This window comes from Chrysemys picta, chromosome 12, assembly GCF_011386835.1.
Source record: "Chrysemys picta bellii isolate R12L10 chromosome 12, ASM1138683v2, whole genome shotgun sequence".
Lineage (NCBI taxonomy): Eukaryota > Metazoa > Chordata > Testudines > Emydidae > Chrysemys > Chrysemys picta.
The window spans coordinates 49,184,223-49,208,429 of record NC_088802.1 but is presented as its reverse complement, the minus strand read 5'-3'; the positions used below and the strand labels follow the sequence as shown (position 1 = coordinate 49,208,429).

The 24,207-nt window shown below is 44.6% G+C and overlaps 1 protein-coding gene across 26 annotated transcripts in view; it reads left to right on the top strand.

Moving 5' to 3' along the window:
• ERN1 (endoplasmic reticulum to nucleus signaling 1) overlaps positions 1 to 24,207 on the top strand; it is a 96,197-nt gene that overhangs the window by 45,727 nt on the left and 26,263 nt on the right. For 5 of the 26 annotated variants that reach the window (XM_065563594.1, XM_065563595.1, XM_065563593.1 and 2 more), the window contains 13 exons: positions 653 to 771; positions 1,247 to 1,438; positions 2,227 to 2,431; positions 3,427 to 3,517; positions 3,855 to 4,044; positions 7,374 to 7,473; positions 8,097 to 8,296; positions 8,861 to 9,008; positions 9,561 to 9,688; positions 10,114 to 10,237; positions 10,868 to 10,935; positions 11,316 to 20,551; positions 23,864 to 23,910. In XM_065563594.1, coding sequence (XP_065419666.1) covers positions 653 to 771; positions 1,247 to 1,438; positions 2,227 to 2,431; positions 3,427 to 3,517; positions 3,855 to 4,044; positions 7,374 to 7,473; positions 8,097 to 8,296; positions 8,861 to 9,008; positions 9,561 to 9,688; positions 10,114 to 10,237; positions 10,868 to 10,935; positions 11,316 to 11,522 — 1,772 coding nt within the window. In that variant the 3' untranslated portion in view covers positions 11,523 to 20,551; positions 23,864 to 23,910. Of the gene's footprint in view, positions 1 to 652; positions 772 to 1,246; positions 1,439 to 2,226; positions 2,432 to 3,426; positions 3,518 to 3,854; positions 4,045 to 7,373; positions 7,474 to 8,096; positions 8,297 to 8,860; positions 9,009 to 9,560; positions 9,689 to 10,113; positions 10,238 to 10,867; positions 10,936 to 11,315; positions 23,911 to 24,207 lie in introns of those variants that run through there. The other 21 variants (XM_065563586.1, XM_065563582.1, XM_065563584.1 and 18 more) reach the window with 21 other exon arrangements.

Here is a 24,207-nt window from a genome sequence, read left to right as displayed (position 1 = left end):
TCCAAACAGAGATTATTGTTACCATATACAAAGTATTTTAAATTACATCCAAAACCACTACATTAAAAGACTGTAAAAGATGCAAAGTCACGCACTCAAAAGTTAGAGGATGCCAGAACTAAGTTTGCCTTACTACCCTAATTTGGCCCCCTTATGCATATGCATTATGATACGTTTTTTAATTACATGATCACATCCTATATTTTCCAAAGGCCCCCGTCTCATTCAGTGCACAGGATGGGCAATGCTCACTGAATGGGTAGTTATTCAATATTTATTTTCAACAAGAGACAAAGTCAGAGTCCAAATCTGCGGCCAGAGCCTGAGCACAAGTCCTGCTGGAGTCAGTGGCCATAATCAATACTTGAAGGTTTAGAGCTTTAAGAGTAAGAGCATTGCTTCACTTCAAAGGGCATGTAACAGTTTTCAGATATATACCCAAATCTTCCAAGCTTTGGGTCATTCCACAGGGACAGCGCTCTGGTGTTAAGGTACATATAGGAGAGCCTCATTTTATTCTAAACTGTCATACTGTAATGGCTTCAAGCCATTTTATTAATGCTGAGTATTGCTTCTTGGCAGAGATGCCAAAATCAAGCATGTTTGCCCTAAAAAGGAACACTTCTTGTAACAAATGTTGTTTTATTTAAAGGGCACCATGAAACACCATTATCGGCCCCTACAAAGATCCTGGAGAAATTTCCAAGCAGTTTGCCTAAACGGCATGAAAATGTGATTCCAGCTGACTCTGATAAAGCCAGTTTTGAGGAGGTTTGTGAATAACCTGATCGTATTACTGAATAACTGAATAAGCCACTGGAAAATTACAAGGGGGAGGGAAATGAAAATTTTGGGAGAACTTGGACTCTATAGGAAAAAGTGTAGGGAATTTTCCCAAGTTCTTTGTGGAAGTGCAGCACAGTACCCTCCCATGGGGTGTCATTGGCATTATTCTGTGTTATAGAACTCTTGATATCAGACTGAAGGCCGAGTCCTGCTTTTCCTTCCACATGCAAATCTCCCATTGACTTCAGTGGAAATAGTCCATTGAATAAATGAACTGCAGGGTCCTCAGAATATTGACCAATTTTGCTGTGAGCCACCATTACATCCAAGAGACTCTTGCACATCATTAAGCTTTTAAGAAATGGTCCCTCATTGAAATGTACGTTATATATGCTAGTACAGCTGCAAAATACATTATCCATTGAGACTGTGAACTGATGGAGTCTTCTGTGTTTCCTAGGTTATTGGTATAGTTGAAGGTTCCTCAAAAGAATTGCCTCCTACCGTTCCAAAGGACATTGACGAGACGCCCAGTCAGCCTGTACCTCGGCCAGAGGCTCCCGTAGATTCCATGCTGAAAGACATGGCCACAATCATCCTGAGCACTTTTTTGTTTGTTGGCTGGGTAGCATTCGTCATCACCTGTCCAATGGTAATGCTGATTGAGCTTGGTATTCTAGTGAATTCTGAGAAAGGGCTGTAATGTTTGGCAGCCTTGCCTGGCAAAGATGATGCAGGAGCTGGAGAGGGAAAGAGTCACGACTTCATAAAAGAAGGACAATTCTGCTTTCTCCATTAGCTATCAGTAGTAACGGTTATCACTTTGATAACTCACAGGTGTGCAATCTGATAACTAAGGCTACTGCATGTTTGATGTGGCAGTGATTTCTGTGACACCACACCATTACACTCAAGCCTTTTCCTATTCCACCTGCAACTCTCCCATGGATTTTTGCCCATTCAGTTATTTTGTGTGTGTGTTGCTCTTTTTTTTTTTTTTTTTGGTCGTGATCCAAAGACCATTGAATTTACCAAAAGATCTCTTTCCCCCCCCCCCCCAATCCACTTCACTGGGCTTTGGATCAGGCCCTGTATCCTTTTCCTGTTTAATGATAGCTATTCAGTCTAAAGATGCTTTTCTAAGGGAAAATAAACTTCAGGCTAATGGCATATTTTGCTATAACAAACAACCAGCCTGAATTATCAACCGTGCTTTAAAAATGTATAACAAGATAGAGAACAGTTTGGGTGATAGAGACTCTTTAATTGCCCTACCAGAAAGAAGTTAGGAGTCTGGCAATGAGAAGTTTTTCACTCCGAGGATAGCAGAAGCTGCCCTTTCTGGATGAGTCATGGACGTGCTTTCTCGTCGGCATGTCTATTGAGATTTTTATTCCTTCATTGGTGTGGCGTTAAGACCATCTCTCTTTCCTCCTGAAGAGTACGCAGCAACAGCAACTGCCCTTCAGTGCCCCCAGCGATCTCCCCCCAGAGGCAGACTTTTTGGACACCTCCTATGTGCGGACGGAGAGTTCAGCCACCAGCACATCCAACGTGTCTCCCAAAGCATCAAACCACTCAGCGTATTCCAGCCTCTCTGGCTCTGACATTGGGAGATGTCTCTCCACTGAGCAGGAAGAGGGAGGTAACATTAATCTAACTTCTTTCATAGTGTGTCCCAATAAGAATTAAAATCAGAAAGTTCATAACATTTCCCCCAATGCCAAAGGTAACAAAGTACAACAAGAGGTGGGGGGGACGACAAAAGTAGGATATTGACAATATTTCATAGATTAAGACCTGAAGGAACCATTGATTTGTGACCTCCTGTTGTATAACACAGGCCAGAGAACTTCCTTCCCCTTTGATTCCTGCAGCAAGCCCATGACTTCTGGTTGAGCTAGAACATCTCCTAGAAAGACATCCGGTCTTGAATCCTGATTTTGGGGACTCGTGCACCATTGGGTGTATTCTCTCCATCCCTATTCTTGAGCTCTTCTAGTGAGAGGCGACTTTTCAAATTCTTTTTTCAATGCTGACCACAAGTTTTTGTCATTTTAGGCTTAATCCTACCACTGACTTCACTAGAAGGTTTGCCTGGGTCAGGAGTGCAGTACTGAGCTGCCCCTGGGCCATGTGCTCATTGGCATATTTGAAATGGGTTGGCGGCCTCAGTCCAGACCCTAATACAAAAAAAATTGTTGTATTGGCAGTAATTGAAGCCAAGAATTGAGTGGACCATGGAAACTGGACTCCCCTTCCCTCTGCCTTCTGCATGTTGTCTCTGGTCCCTCCAGGGAAGTAAGTTCCACCCCCAGGGCAGCACAGTGCCTGCACTGCACCCACTCTCTAGCTCTGTCAGTTCGGCACCTTCCCCCAACACTACATTCACATAAGCATTTTAAAAACTGGAAAGAGCTTCTTGTTTCCTAAAAGCTGCTTGTCTCATGTATGTCCCCAGCCATGGCCTTTTGTGTTGTAAGAGCCAAAATTCCAAAGGGCTCCTTCGTTCTCAGTGTTGTGCATTTAAACTTGAAAGAGAAGGTTTTACATACCGACTCCATATGGAAATGCAACTGCAAAGTGCTGACTTTTAAAATCTGCCTTAAATTAATCCTTTTGCTGCTTGCTTTTGTTCAGATGAGGACACACGCATAGTAATGGTCGGCAAGATTTCATTTAGCCCGAAAGACGTACTGGGACATGGAGCTGAAGGAACAATTGTTTACAGGTACAAGACAATATATGCCTTTGATTTCAGAGCCCAATTAATGCCCCACTATTTTTTTGAATATTTTTTAAAAGATGCTTATGGTCTAATATGAATGGAAATGTTACCATGGAACTTTTAAAAGTGTGTGTGTGTGTGTGTGTTCTTTGCATTGTCCCTTCACTAACAAAAAGCCAGGGTTATGTTGTCATTTGTAAATGTTTGTTTGAAATGAAAGCATTGAACCTTGTCCAATACTGAAGAAGTACTGTGTGAAGTGTGTTCCATGTAACCCACCTATCTCAGTGCACAGAGTGACTCAAAGAGGTTTCTTTGCTGTATGGTTCACTGTCTACAGAGGGACATTTGATAACAGAGATGTGGCGGTGAAAAGAATTCTCCCCGAATGCTTCAGCTTTGCTGACCGCGAGGTGCGGCTGCTGCGTGAGTCGGACGAGCACCCCAACGTGATCCGCTATTTCTGCACTGAGAGGGACAGGCAGTTTCAGTACATTGCCATAGAGCTCTGTGCTGCCACCTTACAGGAGGTAACAGGTCACTTACAAACCTCAAAGATTACTAAAGTGAAGAGATTTGGCTGCTGGGTAAATGCAGAGAGAAAACACAGGCTGTGAAAGGCTTCTCAATGGCAGACTCTTAACTCTGCTTTGAGTCTGCAGTCCAGGCACCTGTCAGATGCAGACAACGTTTCTGATGTTACCCAAATTACCTTCTGTAATTGGTTATTTACTTTTACAATGTCGTCGTTTGCTGTATGTGTAGTTAAGAGGCTTTCCTCCTCGTATCATCATCATCCCTTCAGTGTTATCACAGTCCAGGGTGAATCTAAGACAGCCCAATTTACTGTAATACTCTGGTATCACAGAAGCAAAGGATACAGCCTCACGGGCTATACACAATTGCTGTTTTCCTTCTATCTTGTAATCAGCAACTGTAATAAAGAGAAGGGGTATGGCATCAGTGTCACAGAGCCTGCCAGTGCCCTGGTGGTAAAACAGAACAAGAAAATGTTTTCTTACCCTTCCTCCTCCCCCAACATTCCTTTCCCCCCTTTGCTGTGTGTTCCTGCCATTTGGCTTCCCAGCCCTCCCCAGGTCTCTGATCTAAGAGAAGGGACTATTGAACCTTCTATATGTGTTCTTGAAAAAGGCTTCTCCTCAGTCACTCTGTATCTCCCACCATGCGTAAGGCATCTGCTGCCCTCACTAGGAGCCTCTCTAAAATATTGCTTCTTAAGGCCTGAGCTTGTCCTGAGAGCCGCCTTTTAAAGAAGCACAGCAGCATGAGTGTGCAGGTGGCGCATGTGCTAAGCAAAGCTTTGTGGGGGGAAGTGAGGCAGGGGCTTTGCTTACCCTGGTGTGAGTAAGGTGCTGGACACCTTGGCCTACCTACTTTCAGCCTCCACTGGGCAGTGCTAATGAGCAGCATTTACTCAGAGTTAAATTCCTGTTGAAAGGTTTCTCTGAGCTAGGATAAAACATCATTATTTTTATGTTCCTTTAAAAACCAGGCCATCTAGGGAAACTGACAAGTAAAAGCCCCACCTATCTTGGGCTCTCACTGTGGAAATAAGGGAGATTTAATACTGAGCGGTAGAGTAGAAAGCTAATGCTGTGCCAGTTTTTAAAAATAGTAAATGGGATGGCTTGATAATTATAGGCCTGTCAGCCTGACATTGATCCCAGGCAAGATAATGGAGCTCCTGATACTGGACTCAATTAATAAAGAATTAAAAGATGATGATGTAATTAATGCAAATCAACATGGGCTTAGGGAAAATAGGTCCTGTCCAACTAACTTGATTTTTTTTGGATGAAATTACAAGTATGGCTGATAAAGGTAATAGTGTAAGCATTTGACTTGGGATCACAGGTACCCACACCACATTGTGATTAAAAAACTAGAACAATAGAAAATTAATTCGGCACACATTAAATGGATTAAAAATTGGCTAACAAATAGATCTCAACCTGTAATAGAAAATTATCTTCGAGTGGGTGTTTTTTTCAGTCCGATTTTGCAGGATATGTTCTTGGCCCTATGCTATTTAACATTTTTATCAATGACCTAGAAGAAAACATAAAAGACATCACTGATAGTTTGCAGATGACACAAAAATTGGGGGATTGGTAAATAATGAAGAGGAGATGTCACTGATTCAGAGCAATCTGGGTCACTTGGTAAACTAGGTGCAAGCAAACAATATGTATTTTAATGTGGATAAATGTAAATGTATACACCAAGGAATAAAGAATGTAACCATACTTATAGAATGGGGGACTTCATCATGCGAAGCAGTGATTCTGGAAAAGATTTGGGGGTCCTGGCTGAACAAGAGTTCCCAGTATAACGCTGGGTCAAAAGAGCTAATGCCATCCAGGGATACATAAAAAGGGGAATCTCAAGTAGGAACAGACAAGTTATTTTACCATTATATTTGCCATTAGTGTAACTGCTGCTGGAAAACTGCATCCAATACTGTTGTCCACAATTCAAGAATGAGGTTGATAAATTAGAGAGGGTTTGAAGAAGAGCCACAAGAATGATTAAAGGATTAGAAAACATGCCGTATAGTTTTCAGCATAGCAGCCGTGTTAGTCTGTATCCGCAAAAAGAACAGGAGTCCTTGTGACACCTTAGAGACTAACAAATTTATTTGAGCATAAGCTTTCGTGGGCTACATCTGATGCATCTGATGAAGTGGGTTCTAGCCCATGAAAGCTTATGCTCAAATAAATTTGTTAGTCTCTAAGGTGCCACAAGTACTCCTGTTCTTTATGCCGTATTGTGATAGACTCAAAGAGCTCGATCCATTTAGCTTAACAAAGAGAAGATTAAAGGGTGAGCTGATAAGTATCCATATGGGGAACAGATATTTAAGAATGGTCTTTTAATTTAGCAGAGAAGATATAAAACAATCCAATGGCTTGAAGTTGAAGCCAGACAAATTCAGACTGGAAATACACTATACATTTTAATAGTGAGAGTAATTAGCCAGTGGAACAATTTACCAAGGGTCGTGTGGGATTCTCCATCATTGACCATTTAAATCACGATTGTCTAAAAGATCCGCTCCAGGAATAATTTTGGGGAAGTTGTGTGGCCTGTGCTACGCAGGTCAGACTAGAAGATCACAATGGTCCCTTCAGACCTCTATGAGTATGTACAAATAGCTGGGTTTTTGCTTTGGTGCCCAGACTGGGGGAGAAAATTGAGTTGAGTAAAACCTGAAACAAAAAGTTTCATTTAATTTTAGTGGGGGGGGGGGAGGCGGGGTTAACCTTTTTAAAAATAAAATTGCAGTAAAATTCTAAATGGGCATTTTGAATTGAAAAATCAAAATGTTATGTTTTGAAAATGTCGAAACTCAAACACTGTTTTTTTTTTTTCTGAATTCTTTTTTCGCGTTGGGGTGGAGTTCGACCCAAACCAGCAAATTTGACTCAAAGACACACAAAGTTTGAACCTGAATCTGCATTTCTGGCAAAAATAAATAAATGTTAGGCTGAAAAAAATCACTCTGCTGATCTACTGAGCAGTCTATTGCCCTTCGCTTTTATTTGGGATCCCCTTGTAAATAAAAGTCCTTCATCTGAAAAGCATGCTGGAGTGGCCCAGCACATGGGCTCTCTGTGTGACAGACTTGTAGAATTTTAGTACAGTCTGATGTCTTAAAGTTCCCCTTTGTCTGTGGGATAGGCTCTTGCAAGTGCATAACCAGCTCTCATTAGACTGGGTAGAATTTACCTCTGTTGAGGGAGCTTTTCAGTGGCCTGGGATCTATGTAGAGACCAGTGTATAAGGAACGTGCTGGGGTTTTAGGCTTACTTTCTGTTTTCCCTCATATAATGTATAGTATGTGGAGCAGAAGGACTTCAGTCGCCATGGCTTACAGCCCATTACCCTACTGCAACAGACGACATCTGGTCTTACTTATCTACACTCTCTCAATATTGGTAAGAAGGCCCTTTGTTTTGATTTCAGGTGACTGGATGTTTTATTGGTTAAGAAGCAAAATAAGCTGGCCTGGTGCAGGGAGCTGTGGCAGCCATGTAGTTTGTTGCTGGGTGGCTGGGAGAAGTGAAGACCAGTCATTCTTTTTCTTTCCTTTTTTAAATAACAATACCGTTCTATGATGCCCATTCACGGAGTGGCCATGATAGCTCAGCACTGGGAACCGGGAGATCTGGCTTCCGTTCCCAGCTCTTCCACAGACTTGTATGTGACACAACCCCTTTATCCCTCAGTTTCTCCTATCTGTAAAATGAGGATAATACTTCCCTGCTATATTAGTATTTGCTTTGAGCTTCTCAGCTGCTGTAGAAGTAGAATATAATGAATGATGGCTCTGGAATACCTGGGGGGGTGATGGCTCCAACAAGAGCTTGCAAGATTTGAAGGAAATGGAGTAGAATAGGCATCCCACATGAACAGGCAACGAGTTCCTTGAACTTAAGCGTATGGATCCCTGAACATTAACAAAAACTGCTTCAGCAATGTGAAAGGATTTCATTCCAAATAAATAAAACAATTAAAAATGCTCTTGGTGCTTGTATTAATTACTTGGTGTTTGTATTAGTCCACAGGGATTTGAAACCTCATAATATCCTAATTTCAATGCCCAATGCCCATGGCAAGGTCAAAGCCATGATTTCAGACTTCGGCCTGTGTAAGAAGCTGGCAGTGGGCAGGCACAGTTTTAGCCGTCAGTCTGGGGTGCCAGGCACTGAAGGGTGGATCGCTCCAGAGATGCTGAGTGAAGATTGCAAAGAGAACCCTGTAAGTCAATCATAATTGTTCTTGTTCCGAGGGTTAGGGAAGTTCCATGGAGTGGGATTGGCAAGTGTCACGTTGTTGCAATCGGACCTTTACGTCCACAGTTCATTGCCTCTTCATTCAAGCTGGTTTAGAACTAAAATGTCTGTGGACTAATTTTCAGAGGTTGTGAACACAACTAGCTCTCGTTGAGGGCTGAATTTCTGATCAGTGTGGCTGTTACTGTATTATCCTGTACCATATTTTGTAGTCATAGTGAAATCAAGTGATCACCCAAGGGGGCACCAAAAATCAGTTACTTACTCATGGTGGCCTTTAGCGATAGAACAGAATTGTACTAGAAACGCGGAGATACTTTAAGTGGTCACTTAAGCTGGAGATGTTCTTGGAGGTGGGCTTTAGTGCAGGATTTGCCATGTTCTAATTACTTTTGAATATTGTGGAGAGAAGTATGATTATAGAAACTTCTGCTGTTCCCTCAGATACACAACTGACTTGTGAAGTTGAGCCCAAGTATTGAATAAACTATATTGTAATGTTGCTTAGAAACCATATGTTCATTTACAGACATACACGGTGGACATCTTTTCGGCTGGCTGTGTCTTCTATTATGTGGTATCTGAAGGCAGCCATCCCTTTGGCAAATCCCTGCAGCGGCAAGCCAACATTCTACTGGGTGTTTACAGTCTGGACTCCTTAAATCCAGAGAAGCATGGTAAGCAGGTGGATGTTTTCCTACTCTGTTAAATGTAAAGCACTGCACAGTTTATTCTGTGGGGCTCAATAGCGCCCAGAACACCAGTGGAAATGGTCTGAGACCTATGAATCACCATGCCCCCGAAATTGCAAATGTGAAGTACAAGCACTTGAAGTAATTATATGGGAAGCTCCTTTTAAAAAGTTAGAAGCCCTTAAAACTATTGACTTTACTGTCCAAAAGCATATGAAATTCCAGGTGATTGCAAAGTTTTGAGACCTCTGAGCTTTACTCTGATAGTTTTAAGAGGAATTTCATGTATATCCGGGATGTTCGAAAGATTGAACTGACCTTTGCTCTTAGCTGTATTGGTTCAACCCCAATGACTTTCTGATGGGTTGCACAGAGTATAAATCAGGGCAGGATTTGGCCTGGTTTTTGTAGGCTGAGCATCCAACTGGAAATTCTAGATCTCTGACAAACTCGAAGGAGTCGTGATGACATCTTAAAGACTGAGAACAACTTTAACTGTTTCAGACAGTCTGGGAATAATCACCCTTTTTCTCTTAGATGACATAGTTGCTCGTGACTTAATAGAGCAGATGATAAACATGGATCCTCAGAACCGTCCATCTGCCAGCTGTGTGCTGAAGCACCCGTTCTTCTGGGATCTAGAAAGACAGCTCCAGTTTTTTCAGGTCTGTCTTGTCAATTTTTTATTTTGTCCAGGATTAAACATTCTCCGTATGTTTTTAAAATCGTATACATTAAAACTTCAAGTTTAAAATCTTTGAGATAGTTGCATGCAGAATCAGCAGTTGATGAACGTACAGTGTAAGGAACAAAGAAGTGAGGTTGTATGCTTAGTCAGTGTATGTAAGGAAATGCTCAGCCCTTTGGAGGGTTTCAATCCAGTGAGCATGTTGGGCTTTCTGTGTTGAAAGAACTCTGGCAGATATTTCCTGACTACCAATCCAATTACATTGTACTGTCCGCAAGCAGCTGTTTTTCAGGACACCCTTTAATCTGGCAGAGGGTGGCTATTTGTAATTGGGGGGTGGGGAGTGGGTAGGAGTTGGAAATAAAAATACAGCATTTGAAGTAATTTGAACGTTTCTTACAGGATGTGAGTGACCGAATAGAAAAAGAATCTCTAGATGGTCCAATAGTCAAGCAGTTAGAGAGAGGAGGGAGAGAGGTGGTAAAAATGGACTGGAGAGAGCACATCACGGTTCCCCTTCAGACAGGTAACTGAGATTATATTCCATAATAATGTAAGGGAATTACAGGCTATTATCCCTAACCTGCATATACAGGAAGGCAGCAATACCATTGTCTCTCAAATTTGTTACATGAGATCTTGGCCTGCAACTGAAGGACTGAATTGTTCTAAATTAAAAAGTACATATACGTACACCTGTTTTATATATTTATATATATAAATTATATATTTATATATATAAAATCCTATTTTAGAGCTGAGTGACTTAAAACAAGCATGAAAACACAAAAAACAAGAGTATAGCAATTTCAGGCCTATTTTCCATTGTTTATTTACCAGGCTTTAGTGGTATTTACATTTTACTTTTTAAGAGTAGAGATAATACAGTTCAAAAATCATATGGGCCACACATGCATCAAACTGTTTAATATTCTGCATTGTCAATATGCCTCCTGCACTGATTTTTTTCCTTTAGTGTTTGAAAAAGGTTGATACATCAAATCCTGATTTACCTGGGCAGAACAGTACAAACAGGTCTTTCATGTGTTTTGGCTGCAAGTATGGGAGATAGCAACAGATCAGCTCCCTGGAGGACTTTGTACACATCAGTTCATTTAAAAACAACCAAACAAACACAGCCTATTTGCTTTTGCAGATCTTCGAAAATTCAGATCCTATAAAGGGGGCTCAGTACGGGATCTTCTACGGGCGATGAGAAATAAGGTAAAGGGGTGTGTGTGAACCAGCATCAAACCACCTTAGAATCTGTACCACGTTAAACTTTAGCCACCCATACCTGTCATATTCTCCATGCCTATTTAGAAGTATAAACAGCATTTAAAGTAACTTGAATGTTACACATTCTGTTTCCACTAATATGTTATGGTTTCCACCTAAACCCTCTTTTTATTGGCTTATCTTAGGTGGTGTTCCACTTTACTACCAACAATCCACCACTATAAAATGACACTTGTCATTTAGTAAGGCTTCTTTGGCCACTAAACTGCTTCTTGTTCGTGAGCATCTCTTTAGTATGTTGCATAGAGGAAAAAAGTGAATACCCTATAAAGAATGCTTGTCTGTATTTTTTTTTCCCCCCTTAGAAACATCATTACAGAGAACTGCCCCTGGAAGTGCAGGAGACGCTGGGCTCTATCCCAGACTATTTTGTATGTTACTTCACATCTCGTTTCCCTCGCCTTCTCCTTCACACCTACCACGCAATGCAAATCTGCAGTGGGGAAAGACTCTTTCAGCATTACTATAGTCAGGACTCTGCAGAGCAAAGACTTCCAGGAGATACCATTTGAGAGGGTGGGGATGGAGTTCCCTTCTCTGTGATGAACATTCCAAGCATAGGGCTGTGAAATTGGCCTACCTTTAGCAGGGACTAGTGGGATCATCAGAGAGTAAAATGTCTCTTTGAAGAAACCAAGCTTCCAAACGTGCCTTATATTGTGTCTGCGCTGGAGCAGGAAAAGTACAGTAGGAGCACAAGGAATGAGTGCTAACTTCAGAAAAGCATTGAACCAAACTGGTGGAGTTATCCTAAGGCAGCTTTTAAGAAAGAAAATGAAAATGGAGTGCAAATAGTTGTGCGTAAACATCATTCTGCTGTTGAACATACTTGCATTGTACTTGATTTTATAAGTCATATATTTTACTGCACAGAATCAAACACAGTGACTGAAACCATATCGTTACTAGGCATTAGGATCTGGAAAAGGAGCCTTTTAGTTGTAGCAAACCATCCAAACCTGCTATTGCACTACTGCCATATTCTGCATTTGAAACAGTGTCTTAGATACAATACAGTGATTGTAAAGGGAATAATCTAAAAATATCCAAAACCTGTAAAGAGAATGTAATTTCTAACAAGTGCAACCCTGGAATATTAGTCTGCAATTCTTGGGTAGATACAATGCCATCCTATCGATTACCAATTGGAAAAATCGGTCAGTTTTATTTACTTCACAAATGCAAGACTCCATGCCATGGTGTTTTGAGAGATCAGCCAAATGTTCATAGAAAGGAAATGGCAGTATTTGGCTTAGATCACAGTATTAAGAATTGAGCTATGCCGTAATTTGGAGAAGCATATTCAGATGTCCGTTTCTAGATTCTTTGTAGGAAAGGGGGCCAGTTGGTGTGTTGAACACAGCAACTGTCTGGCTGGAATTGTTCCTTGCTTTCTTTTTAAGAAGGTCTTCGGTTACTGAGCCAGAAGCTATGTGACCCGGTGGGGGGAAGGGATTGAAATATGAATTGCTCTAAAGAACAGTGAAATTATGGACCACATTTTTAATTGGTGAACGAAAGTAGTAATAAGCAATGGAACCTGAGTTCCTGTATGTCTGGATTGATAATGATGTCCAAGGTGAAGCTCATATACATTTTCTTTACATTTGAAAGGATGCAGTATTCCTTTTCAGTGGCCCTAAAGCTGTGACAAGCATTAAGTGTGTGAACAGCATTAAGAAATGCTGGGTTGGTGTAAAACATGTGTAGTATTCTTTTACAATATATTTATTTAACATATTTATATTTATTTAATTTTTACTACAAAGTGGTATCAAATTTAAATGGTACAAGTATAAAGCATGCCAAATCTTTTTTAAAAAAAACAAAACCCTTCTAGTGTTTTCTGTTAACCACTTTTTAATAACTGGAAGAGGAAAAGCTATACTGCATCTTTCAATGGAACTAATTTGTCTGTTTTTGTTAATGGGTAAATCATGTGGACAGGGCAGCTTTTAATTTGTCTGACTGTACCATTGTGTCGTAAACTAGTAAATTATTGACGGTTACTTGTGTGATTGGGCATTGCTATGGGGTGTGTGTTTTTTCTTTTTCTAATGCAGTCACCTTTCTGAAGCTTACATTTTTGGGAGTTTCCTAGTTTTACATTGTATGAAACCAGATATCAAGGTAAGATGCCAAATTGTGCAAGTTACATGTTTTTAAAAGCTTGAAAAAATGGTAGTTTTACCTAAGATGATTCAAAGCCTATTTCATATTTTTATACCTCTAATGTACAGTTCTTTTATAATTCTACTAAATAATGACTTGTACTCAATAATAAATACAAATAGGTTTAGAAACTGAGGCGTGTTCCCCTTTTTTAGTGAAAATGGCTGTTCACCAGTAGGAGTCTGGGAAGATGGGTAGGACTAGAAAGTAAGCTGTGCACTCTCTGCTGCTGCTTTCATGGAAATAGCATGGCTTTCGGGGGGGGTGGGGGTGAAAACCTGTGTTAAAGATAACCAAGCAAAAAGGGTAAGGTGGAAGGTTTTGCCTTTGGTTTTTGTTTTTTTTTTTAAACTCCTCCTGAGCAAGGCATCAGGTTTCTGAGATGGATACAGGGGCTGGGTAAGTATGTTCATATTTACTCCTAAATAAAGAGCTAAAGGTAATCCCTGCTTGTGCAGTACTGTTTAAGAGTTTTTATGCTGCAACCACTAGGCCAATAAACATTTTCACTTCATACATCTGATGAAGTGGGTTCTAGCCCACGAAAGCTTATGCTCAAATAAATTTGTTAGTCTCTAAGGTGCCACAAGTACTCCTGTTCTTTGAACATTTGAGTGAGTCTGACATTCCATCCACCAGAGGGCAGTGGAGACATGCACAGAGAGCATAGGTTTCAGTGGTAGCCGTGTTAACGAGGAGTCCTGGTGGTACCTTAGAGACTAACAAATGTATTTGGGCATAAGCTTTCGTGGGCTAGAACCCACTTTATCAGATGCATGAAGTGAAAAATACAAGAGCAGGTATAAATACATGAAACGATGGGGGTTGCTTTACCAAGTGTGAGGTCAGTCTAAGGAGATAAATCAATTAACAGCAGGATACCAAGGGAGGAAAATAACTTTTGAAGCGGTAAGAGAGTGGCCTTGAGGGGTCCTTCCACCACACCCACGGAATACCTGAGCCAAATGAGGAGGCAAAAGAAGAGGATACTGGAGGACATGTTCTCTGAGATCCTGCAAGCCTGTGCTGCATTACACCGTGAACAGAGGGGCCTGGAGGGTGAATATTTTCAGACAGTGGAGAGGGCAAGAGCAGACAGCCCCAGGAGTCCCAGCAGAAAAGGGAGGGGCAGATGGGGGAGTCTCCAGCAGCAAACACAGACGCTGCAAATGCTGGTTGACCTACCTTTTATTCTTCTTTGAGTGATGGTCCCTGTGTGGATTCCAAGAGTGCATGCGCACCATGTGCTGGAGCTGGAACTGTTCATAATAGTGTCAGTTGACCTGCACATTCGTTGTGCATCATTTAGCAATGTTGTATACACCACTGTGGGTTTGGCTCTGGTGGCTACAGTCTCAAGCTCAACAGAGTGAAAGCTCCCTCTGCCACTTGTTTCAGATCTAGAGTCTCTAGGAACACATGAAGACCAAGGAAAGTAACACATACATTCACTAGAACTTCTAATATCTTTAATAAAATTCATTGACCAACAATGAATATCCAAGCACAGACACATCCTATATCTATCCATGCACAAATTATAGCTATAGTTATACTCCTCTCCTCCTAGATGGTCTTAGGGTTTGATGGGTCACTCGTGGATTGATCATCAGTAGACAGAGGGTTCCTGCTGGAGTTTTCCCATAGGGAGCTCAATTTTTCCCAATCGGGGCACTCTCTTTTATGATGTGATTCTGACTATACCTCATACCCTGTGCGTGTGTGTGAAAGTGTCAACCACCTTTTCCCTAATTTGTATTGTGTCCCCCAAGAATATTGGGGTACCCTGTTTTCCATAGGTTGTGTATAGTTCCTTTTATTCTCAGCACTGACGCACAACCTGTATCCTGTGGTTAAGGAACTTGTTTGTTTGTTTTAAAAGTGCCTCTAGGGCATTTTGTAATCTAAAATTAATCTTGCAGCTAATTTTTTGCAATACCACTCACTGGTATATTTTTTTTTCATTGTGTCATCAGGTTATTCTTCAGTCACTTACTTACATACAGCATTTCTTAACTCTAAGGGCTAATATGGCTAAGCTAAACTCTTACCGGCCTCAGGCTCTAGGCCTCGTGTTTCAGCCCTGCTTACTTGGAAGAGACGAGTATGTATGAGGTATAGAACTACTAACCGTCTTATACTTCTATAATCCTAACATCACACCACCCACAATAAATGAATGATCAAATAAAATAATTGGCTACAATTAGACAGTCAAGTGAGAGGTCCCTTTTAGCACAGTCTTTTTCACACAGACACACAGGAAAACCACAGCTTCACATTCACTGGCCTCTGAGAGCCATGGTTGCTGTAGGATAGTCAAAATGGACATGAATATTCTTTCTCCTTGTTAAATTATTTTCTGTTTATTTCAGAAGTTTTTATTGTATTGGGTTTTTAGTTGAAACATAGCACTTGTGCACTGGTTTTGATACACGATAAAAATCTATTTTTTTGGAAACTAATTCATCTTTATTACTTCACAACATATGCTGTGGAATGACTAAGGCTGTTGAGAGCATGATATTGTGCAGGCTGATGGAACTCATATGAACAGTGACAGTGTAATATTTATAAAGGTACAGCAAACACCACAAAATTAATAGGTGTATTAACAACTGTACACCAAGCACCACACAATTCCTATCAGCCCCTAACCCTTCTGGGCTAAGTAAAGCACAGGCCTCCACACCGCATTAAGGAAAGTCTCTTTCAAGGCCTCCCTCAGCCACATAGCTGTGTGTTAAGCTCTTTTAATAGCCCTTGTATCTGGTTGTTTGAACTGAGAGGCCCTCTACCCTAGCTGCACCCTCTTCCCCCCCTCCGCCTCACAGATCTTATGCAGGACACAATAGGCAGCTATAACCATTGGGATATCTTTGGTGTTACTTACTAACAAGACTGGATCGCAGTGACTGTGTCCCTTCAGCTTACCAAAAGCACATTCAACCGTCCTCCTCCACCTGCTGATGTGGTAGCTGAATCGTTCCTTGGTGCTGTCGAGGTGGCTGGTGTGGAGTTTGATGAGTGAGGGGAGCAGGAGCTAGGCTGGGTCCCCTGGGGTTACTGTTGCCATTTCAACACTGCCCTTGGTAATCCGCTGGTCAGGAAACAATGTCTCTATTTGCAGCTGTCTCAACAGCCCTGTGTTAAAGATATGAGCATCATGCAACATCCGGGACCAGCCAACACAGATGTTGGTGAAGCATCCCTGGTGATCCACCAATGCCTGCATAACCACAGAAAAGCAGCCCTTTCTAGGGATGCACTCTGGGGCAAGGTGGGCTAGTTCCAAAATCGGGCTATGTGGTCCCGCGCTGGCCCCAGCTCAGTTCAGGAACCCCATTGCTGCGAATCCATCCACTATGTCCCGCATTTTACTGAGACTCACAGATCTGCATCGCACAAGGCGACTCAGGGCCCTGCACACTCGCATGACAATGCCGCCTCTCTTCCCCTCCGCCCCCCCACGGCTTTTCCAATTCCAAAATGATTTCCCACTGACGGGACAGCAATAGTGTTGCAAGCTTCCAGCGTGTGAGGACCCCACTCCCATCTCAACTGTCAGTGCATCTTTCACGCGGGTGTCCCTGCGCTGAAGGCCTGGGCTGACCTCAGCACCCTGATCCAGGCATGTGGCTTTTCCTAACCAAAAGTTCTGCAGCTACTGCTTGTCAGCCCAACCCCACATTACGATATGATCCCACCACTCTGTTCATTTCTCGGGCCCAGAAGTGGCACCCTGAGTCTACAGCTGGGTTGTGAATGCCACCAACACCACTGACTCGTTTTTTGCTATGTCTTCTGAGAGGGGGCTGGGGCCTGTGCAAGAAAAGCAGGTATCTGCGGAGTTGAGAGGTTAGTAGGGGGTAAGCAGAACTGAGAGATCTGCCCACGGCGTTAGTGCGGGGTCTTTAAACCCACTGCTGTCAGTGCAGAAGCTGCCCCAATACAGTAAATATCCAGTATTAAAGGGATGCTGCATTTGTGTGAGCCAGCAAGAGAGGAAGGGTAGGGAGGATAAAACAGGCAGGCAGAGGGTGCGATCAGAGCTCTGGGAACAACCCCGGGGTCAAGGGAGGTGCAGACGGTGCCCGCCATATGCCTTAGGCGTGGGCAGGCTGCGAACAGGCGCTGAGCCGCGGCTGGGAAACGAAAGTGAAAGCCCGGGGGGGTCTTTTTAGCACCACTATTTATCTTTTTAAACTGCGTGGGCGGCAGGGCAGGGCCTAGTGCAACGTGAGTGCCCCTCCGGTGAGCTCGGCGCGGGCAGGGAACATCCCCGGCGAACAGCACAGCCCGGGGTCGCCAGCTGGGCACGGAAAGCCCCTGTACCCGGGGGGGCTTCGTGGCCAGCCCTTCGCAGGCGGGCGGGGACGTGGCCAAGCTCCAGGCGCTGGCGGGGCCGGGCTGTCTCTGCGGGAGGCAGGGGCTGGGCTGGGGGGGGACCGGACCGGCAGCCGCTTGTCTCTCGCCCTGCTGGGAGCATCAGACCCGTGACCGGTGCCGCTGGCTGCAAACCCTCGGCAGGGACGCGGTGCCGCGCTCGGGGCAGGAGCCTGTCGCCCCCCGCGGGGGACTCGGCGACGGGTGAGGCAGCCCCGGGCGCTGGCGTTGGGCGGGGGGGAGGGATTTATGGAAGCGTTGCACCCCCCGCCCCGCACTGACCGACCCACCCACCCCGCTGGGGCGCTCCGAGCTGGGCTGCGGGAGAACGCGCTGCGGGCCCCTCCTCTCCCGGGCTCGGGGTCGGGCTGCTGGGGGGATTCCAGCGCTGGGGCTCGGGGGCAGCACATCGGGCCTCTCCCAAATGCCTGGTCCCTGGCAGTAAAATGGCTGAACCGGGCACTGAGCACCCCCCAGTGCCGGGGGACGGGGGTTACAGTGAGCAGATGTCCTGATTTTATAGGGACAGACCTGATAGTTGGGGCTTTTTCTTATATAGGCTCCTATTACCCTCCACCGCCTCTCCTGATTTTTCACACTTGCTGTCTGGTCACTGTAAAGGGGGGGGGGGGGTCCTCCATCCTCTCGGCACCAGCTCTGGGCACAGGGGCTAAAGGGAATTGTGCCCCGAGCTTTGCTGCCCCCTTGTGGCGAGTTTTAGCCGGGACTGTCAACAGTAACTTTCGTTTCCTCAAAAGCTCTGGCTGCCTTGTCAGGTCCCATTGTACTGCAGGGCGTGGGCTGTGACCCGCCGTGGAAATAACATTCCCTGTCTACTCCAGGGGAAAGGGTTTCACTGAATCGGGCCCCCCACCCAGGGGCTGTGAAGAGCTCAGCTAAAAAGAAAACAATTTTTTAAAGTATTTGTACAGCCTTAGAGTTGCTTTTGCAAAAGAATTTTTGGGAAGGGGGGGGGGGGTGATTGAACTGGTAGCAAATACCCATCGCTCACTCACATCTGTTCCGCAGTCTTGCTGTTTACTTAAATGTGTGTATTTGTTCCCCATTCCTTTTTAAGCCCCTATCACCAGGCTCTCCCACTAGCCTGCTGACCCTTCTCCCCTCCTTCACAGGAATTGGACCATCCTTCTCCAGTTCTATACTCACCTCTCCATCTACTCTCCATCAAAGTTATAGGGGCAAGGGTTTCTCATCTCTCCAAAAACATAGTTCATATCAGGGGCTCTGCTTAACTTGCCTTTGTGCTGCAAACTGCTCTCTTTATCCACTCTATGATTCTTCTGCCTTTAAACCTCCATTCACATCCCTGGAGTAGGTAGGAGCCTGGAATTGCCACTATGGAACTAGATCTCGGCTGTGTAGAAACCCGCCTCCACTGACCTGGCACGAGAGAGCAGAATTTATCTTTCGTAGTGTGGTACGGAAATGTCTGTGGCTATTATTTGTACTTACAAATTTTCCTTGACATATTCTGAGGCACCTGTTGTTAGTCATTAACTCTGTCTGTTGTCTCAATTTGCTTGAGGGACCTTTATAAATATTTATTTGCAGGCATTAATGTTACATTTCTGTTTTCTCACTCTCTTGCATAATTGAATTATTGGGCTACATTTTGCACACTCTGCTTTTGGATGAGGAGTTTGTAGTATAGGAATAAACTACACTGGTCGAAGGCACCTTTATACCAACATAAAATCCACTAAGCAAAAGCAGCATTAAGCAGGCTCTTAAGGGAACTCTCACAAAGTGGCCCTAGGTGAGGCAATGTGTGGACTATATACCCCTTAGATGCATTACTGGCAGAGAAGGGCAGGGAGACAGACCTTTGTGCAGGTGAAGAGGTGAAATCCAGACCACAATATAACAGGTTTAATGCAGTAATTAAAATTAGAATGAAACTTCTGTCAGCCTTGTGTTGGCTGTTTAGTGGCCTAACTGAAGAATAGTCTCAGTCCAGCGAGGCAGCCTCAGATCTGACGGGGAAAGGGAGGATTATTACCCTACAAGAAGTCAAATGCTTCCATCTGACGCATGACGGCTACGGATACACTCAGGGCTTGTCTGCACTTAAAAGGCTGCAGTGGCAGAAGCTATGTTGGTGGGAAAAGTCCTCCTGTCAACATTGTGCTGTCTACACCAGGAGTTAGGGCAGTATAACTGCATTGCTTGGGGGTATGATTTTCCCACATGCCTGAGCGACATATTTATACCGACATAAGTTGCCAGTATAGATATAAGCCTGATTTCTGCAACCCTCCTGCACCCAACAACTCAGTTCAGTGATTCCCAAAATCAAAGCCACTTACCAGGGGCCTCCTGTCCTGTTTGCGCTTTACCAAACTCCGACACCTGTGACTGGCTAGACTCCTCCGGGGTAGAGAAGAGCTCCTGGCTCCATGCATCTCTGACCTCCGAGTTGTGCTCTGCTTCTGGGTCCCCGCCCCCTCCACATCTTCATCCAAGATTTCCTCCTCCCGTTTCAGTCCACTCTCGACTGGCATGCAAGCCACCGAAGTATCCACAGTGGCCTTCGAAGTGGAGGTGGGGTTGCCACCAAGTATCGCATCCAGCTCTTTGTAGAACCAGAAGCTCGTGGGCGCAGCACCGGAGCGGCGGTTTCTCTCCCGCGCCTTGTGGTAGGTGTTCTGCAGCTCCTTCACTTTGACCTTGCACGGCAATGTGTCCCGGTCATGGCCCCTTTCTGTCATGCTTTGTGAAATCTGTCCATAGTTATAGCTGAAGCATAGCCGGGACTGGACAGCCTCCTCTCCCCAAATGCTGATGTGCGCCAGCAGCTTGACATTGCTCCAAACAGGGGATCACCTGGTGCGTGGAGCAGGCATGGTCACCTGGAAAGATGCGCTGAGACCACTGCACACATCACCGAGCAAACAGGAAGAGGACTTTCAACATTCCCAAGGAATTTAAGGGTTGGAGCTCACGGTTGATCACCTGAGGGCAGGTCAGTAGAGTTCAAACTGATGACCAGAGAGGCGAGAACAGGCATTGTGGGACATCTCCCGGAGGCCAACTGCAGCACTGTAATTGACCAGGGTGTCTACACTGATGTACCCTAGTGCCGAAAGCTGTACGCCTCTTGTCAGGGTGGGTTTTTTTACAGCAATGCAACTTAGTGCGCTGAAACAGCCCCTTGTCTAAAATATAACCCAGGAAAGTAGGGCTGGGACTGTATTTGATAGCTAACTATCCCTAGACTTTCTCAAAAAACCTGTGGTATTAACTGCTAAAACCCCTGGTTAAAATGGCAGTCAGGTTGCCCAGCACAGCCTCCTGCCCTTCCAGAAAGTTGGGTGCGCCCAGGCTTAAACCTCTGAAAGCCAGGAAAGGCAAAATATTTAAGGGCTACCTCAGGGTGCTCTTGTAGCTACAGGGCAGCACATCTGGCTGTCACACCCGCCAAGAAACTGGGTCGCTAAGTTGGTTTAACACTGCTGCAGAAGTTGCTATTAAGTTGCATCGCTTTTGTTTTGTTCCTTGGTTACAATGCAAATTGGATGAAGCTGGAGTGTGTATTGGCTTATTTAGCCTAGCAAAGTGAAGGCTGAGGGGATTGGATTGCTGTCTGTGAAAACAGGGAGTGAGAAGGGGTCTTTAAACTCGAAGACTGTTGTCTATAAATTGGTCATGAATAAATTTAGGATGGAAATTAGAAGGTTTCTCACCACCAACAGAGGAGCGAGGTTCTGGGAACGCCCCTTCCCCCCTGCCCCCCACCCCAGGAATAGCAGGCGCAAACAACCTTAATAGTTTTAAAATGGAGCTTGATACATTTATGAACAGGATTAGATAACAGGGTGGCTTGTGCTAGCCAGGGACTGGCCTCAGTGACCCAAATGGTCCCTTCCAGTCCTATGAACTGATTTTCAGTACCTGTTGGAGGTGTCAGAGTGCATTATCACAATGCTGTATGAAGGCATGGAGGCAACTCTTCCATTCTGATGTCTATGATTGTAAGGTTTGGGGTGGGTGGCTGTGTGCTTGTGCAACCTGAATTGTCACTAAATGAAGGGGAAGATTTTTTCTGACAGCTTAGGGCTTATCTGTATGGGCCCTACTGTGCGTCAAGGTGGCATACGTGCGTGGGCAAACTACGGCCTGCGGGCTGCATCTGGCCCGCCAGCTGTTTTAATCCGGCCCTCGAGCTCCCGCTGGGGAGCAGGGTCTGGGGCTTGCCCCGGTCCAACGCTCCAGGCGGGGGGGAGGAAAGTGGGGGCCTCCATGTGGCTCCTGAAAGCAGTGGCATGGCCCCCCTCTGGCTCCTACACGTAGGGGCAGCCAGGGGGCTCCGCTCTGCACGCTGCCCCCACCCCAAGCACTGGGAAGGCGGCCAATGGGCGCTGCAGGGGCAGTGCCTGTGGACAGGGCAGCATGCAGAGCCGCCTCGCTGCGCCTTCATGTAGGAGCCAGAGACAGGATATGTCGCTGCTTCCGGGAGCCGCTTGAGGTAAGCGCCGCCTGGAGCCTGCACCCCTGAGACTCCCCCCACACCCCAAACCTCTGCCCCAGTCCTGATCTCCCTCCGAACCCCTCAATCCCAGCCCAGAGCACCCTCCTGCACCCCAAACCTCTCATCCCCAGCCCCACCCCAAAGCCCGCACTCCCAGCCAGACCCTCACTCTACCCACCCCACCCCCCTGCCTCAGCCCGGAGCCCCCTCCTAAACCCTGAACTCTTCATTTGTGGACCCACCCCATAGCCCGTACCCCCAGCCAGAGCCCTCACCCCGCACCCCTACCCCAAATTTGTGAGTATTCATGGTCCACCATACAATTTCTATTCCCAGATGTGGCCCTCAGGCCAAAATGTTTGCCCCCTCCCCGCAATAGACACTTCTAGGGAAGTCCAATTAAGCCTATGGCTTGTCTACAGGGTGTGAGTGCACACTGCAGGCATGTAAATTGTTACTACGTTAATACTCACTAGGGAATTTTTAGTGCATGCCAGTAAAATTGTGTGTGACATGTTGGAACACATTCTAGCGTACACCCCTCTGGTTGCACACTAATTCATCATCTAGCCAAGCCCTAAAACTCACCAGGGGATGCCAAGAAGCCCCGATGATCTTTTCTTCCTACCCATAGGCAAGCGACTCTCAAATGAAAAATGTATCCAGCTCACGCTCTTGGAGATGCAGATGCAATGAGATGAGCAGGAGATTCTGTGATACAGGAGATTAGTCAAGGGTTAAGTTCTGTCTAGGTAGCACTATTTGAGAGCTGGGCCCATTATCACTGTGGTTATCAATATTAATTTGGCTGCATTAACGTGCCATGTTTGGGTAAGAAGGAGGTGGAATGGGGGAAATCTAAGGTGTTTTCCCAATTTTGCAAGCGACAGACTGTGTGAGTGCAGCACTTGGGAAAGGGATTACTTAGCCCTGGTCCACACTACAAACTTACGTTGCTATAACTGTGTTGTTCAGACTATAACTATGTCGTTGCTATAACTACGTCGGATCCACACCCCTGAGTGAGGCAGTTGTACCGACCTAACTCCCAGTGTAGACAGCACAATCTCAGCGGGAGGGCTTCTCCCGTCGACATAGCTACCGCCTCTCGGTCAGGTGGAGTACCTACGCTGACTGCAGCAGCTCTCCCATTGATGTAGGTAGTGTCGTCAGTAAGTGCTACAGCGGCAGGCTGCAGTGCAGTAAGTGTAGACAAGCCCTCAGGGGGTGATCTCTTTTATTGGACCAACTTCTGTTGGTGAGAGAGAGAAGTTTTCAAGCTTACCCAGAGCTCTCCTTCAGGTCTGGGAAACTTAACCAGCGTGTCACAGCTAAATACAGAATGAAACAGATTGTTTAACGTAAGTAGTTAACACATATTTTAAGGGATTATTCAAGGTGAAATGGCCTGTTAAGACCTCTCCAGTCAAAGGCGGGGAAAGGGGAGGGAGGAAACAGCTGGAGGGGAGTTAGTGGGTTATAGATTGTTGTAATGAGAATTGAATCCAGTGTCTCTATTCAGCCCATGATTTTTAGTGTCTAGAGAGTTATGAATTTAAGCTCCCAAGTTCATGACTAATCAGTTATCATGTTATTTTCTATGCATTACTGGATTTATTTTTCACCACTTTTATGTCAGACTATGAAAAGCTAGATGGCAATCCAGGATTTTGAAAATGAAGAAATAATTTAAATAAAAAGAAAAATGATGCAAAAAATTAATGACAGTATAGATAGAGTAAATCTGGACAACGTGGAAATGATATTCTGAAACACATTATGTATGTATGTTTGCTTCTACTTTAGATCTTCATTTATCAGCAGGAGGATAAACCCACTTCAAGAGAAAATGGGTATGTACCTTGCTTTTAAGATATTTCCCCATAATTATTTTTTAAACATATAAGTAAAAGTAAATGGTCCATTGTATGGTACACAACTGTGAATCCTCTCAACAGCCCTGCAAGGTGGGTAAATAGGTATTATTCCCATTTTACAGATTGGGAAACTCAGACCCACAATGGTTAAGTGACTTGCCCAAGACTAGACAGCAAATGAGTGAGAGTTGGAATCAGAATGTAGGAGTTCCTGATCCCGTTTTATACTCAATCCTCCAACCCATGCATACACATGCTCACTCTCAAGGAGGA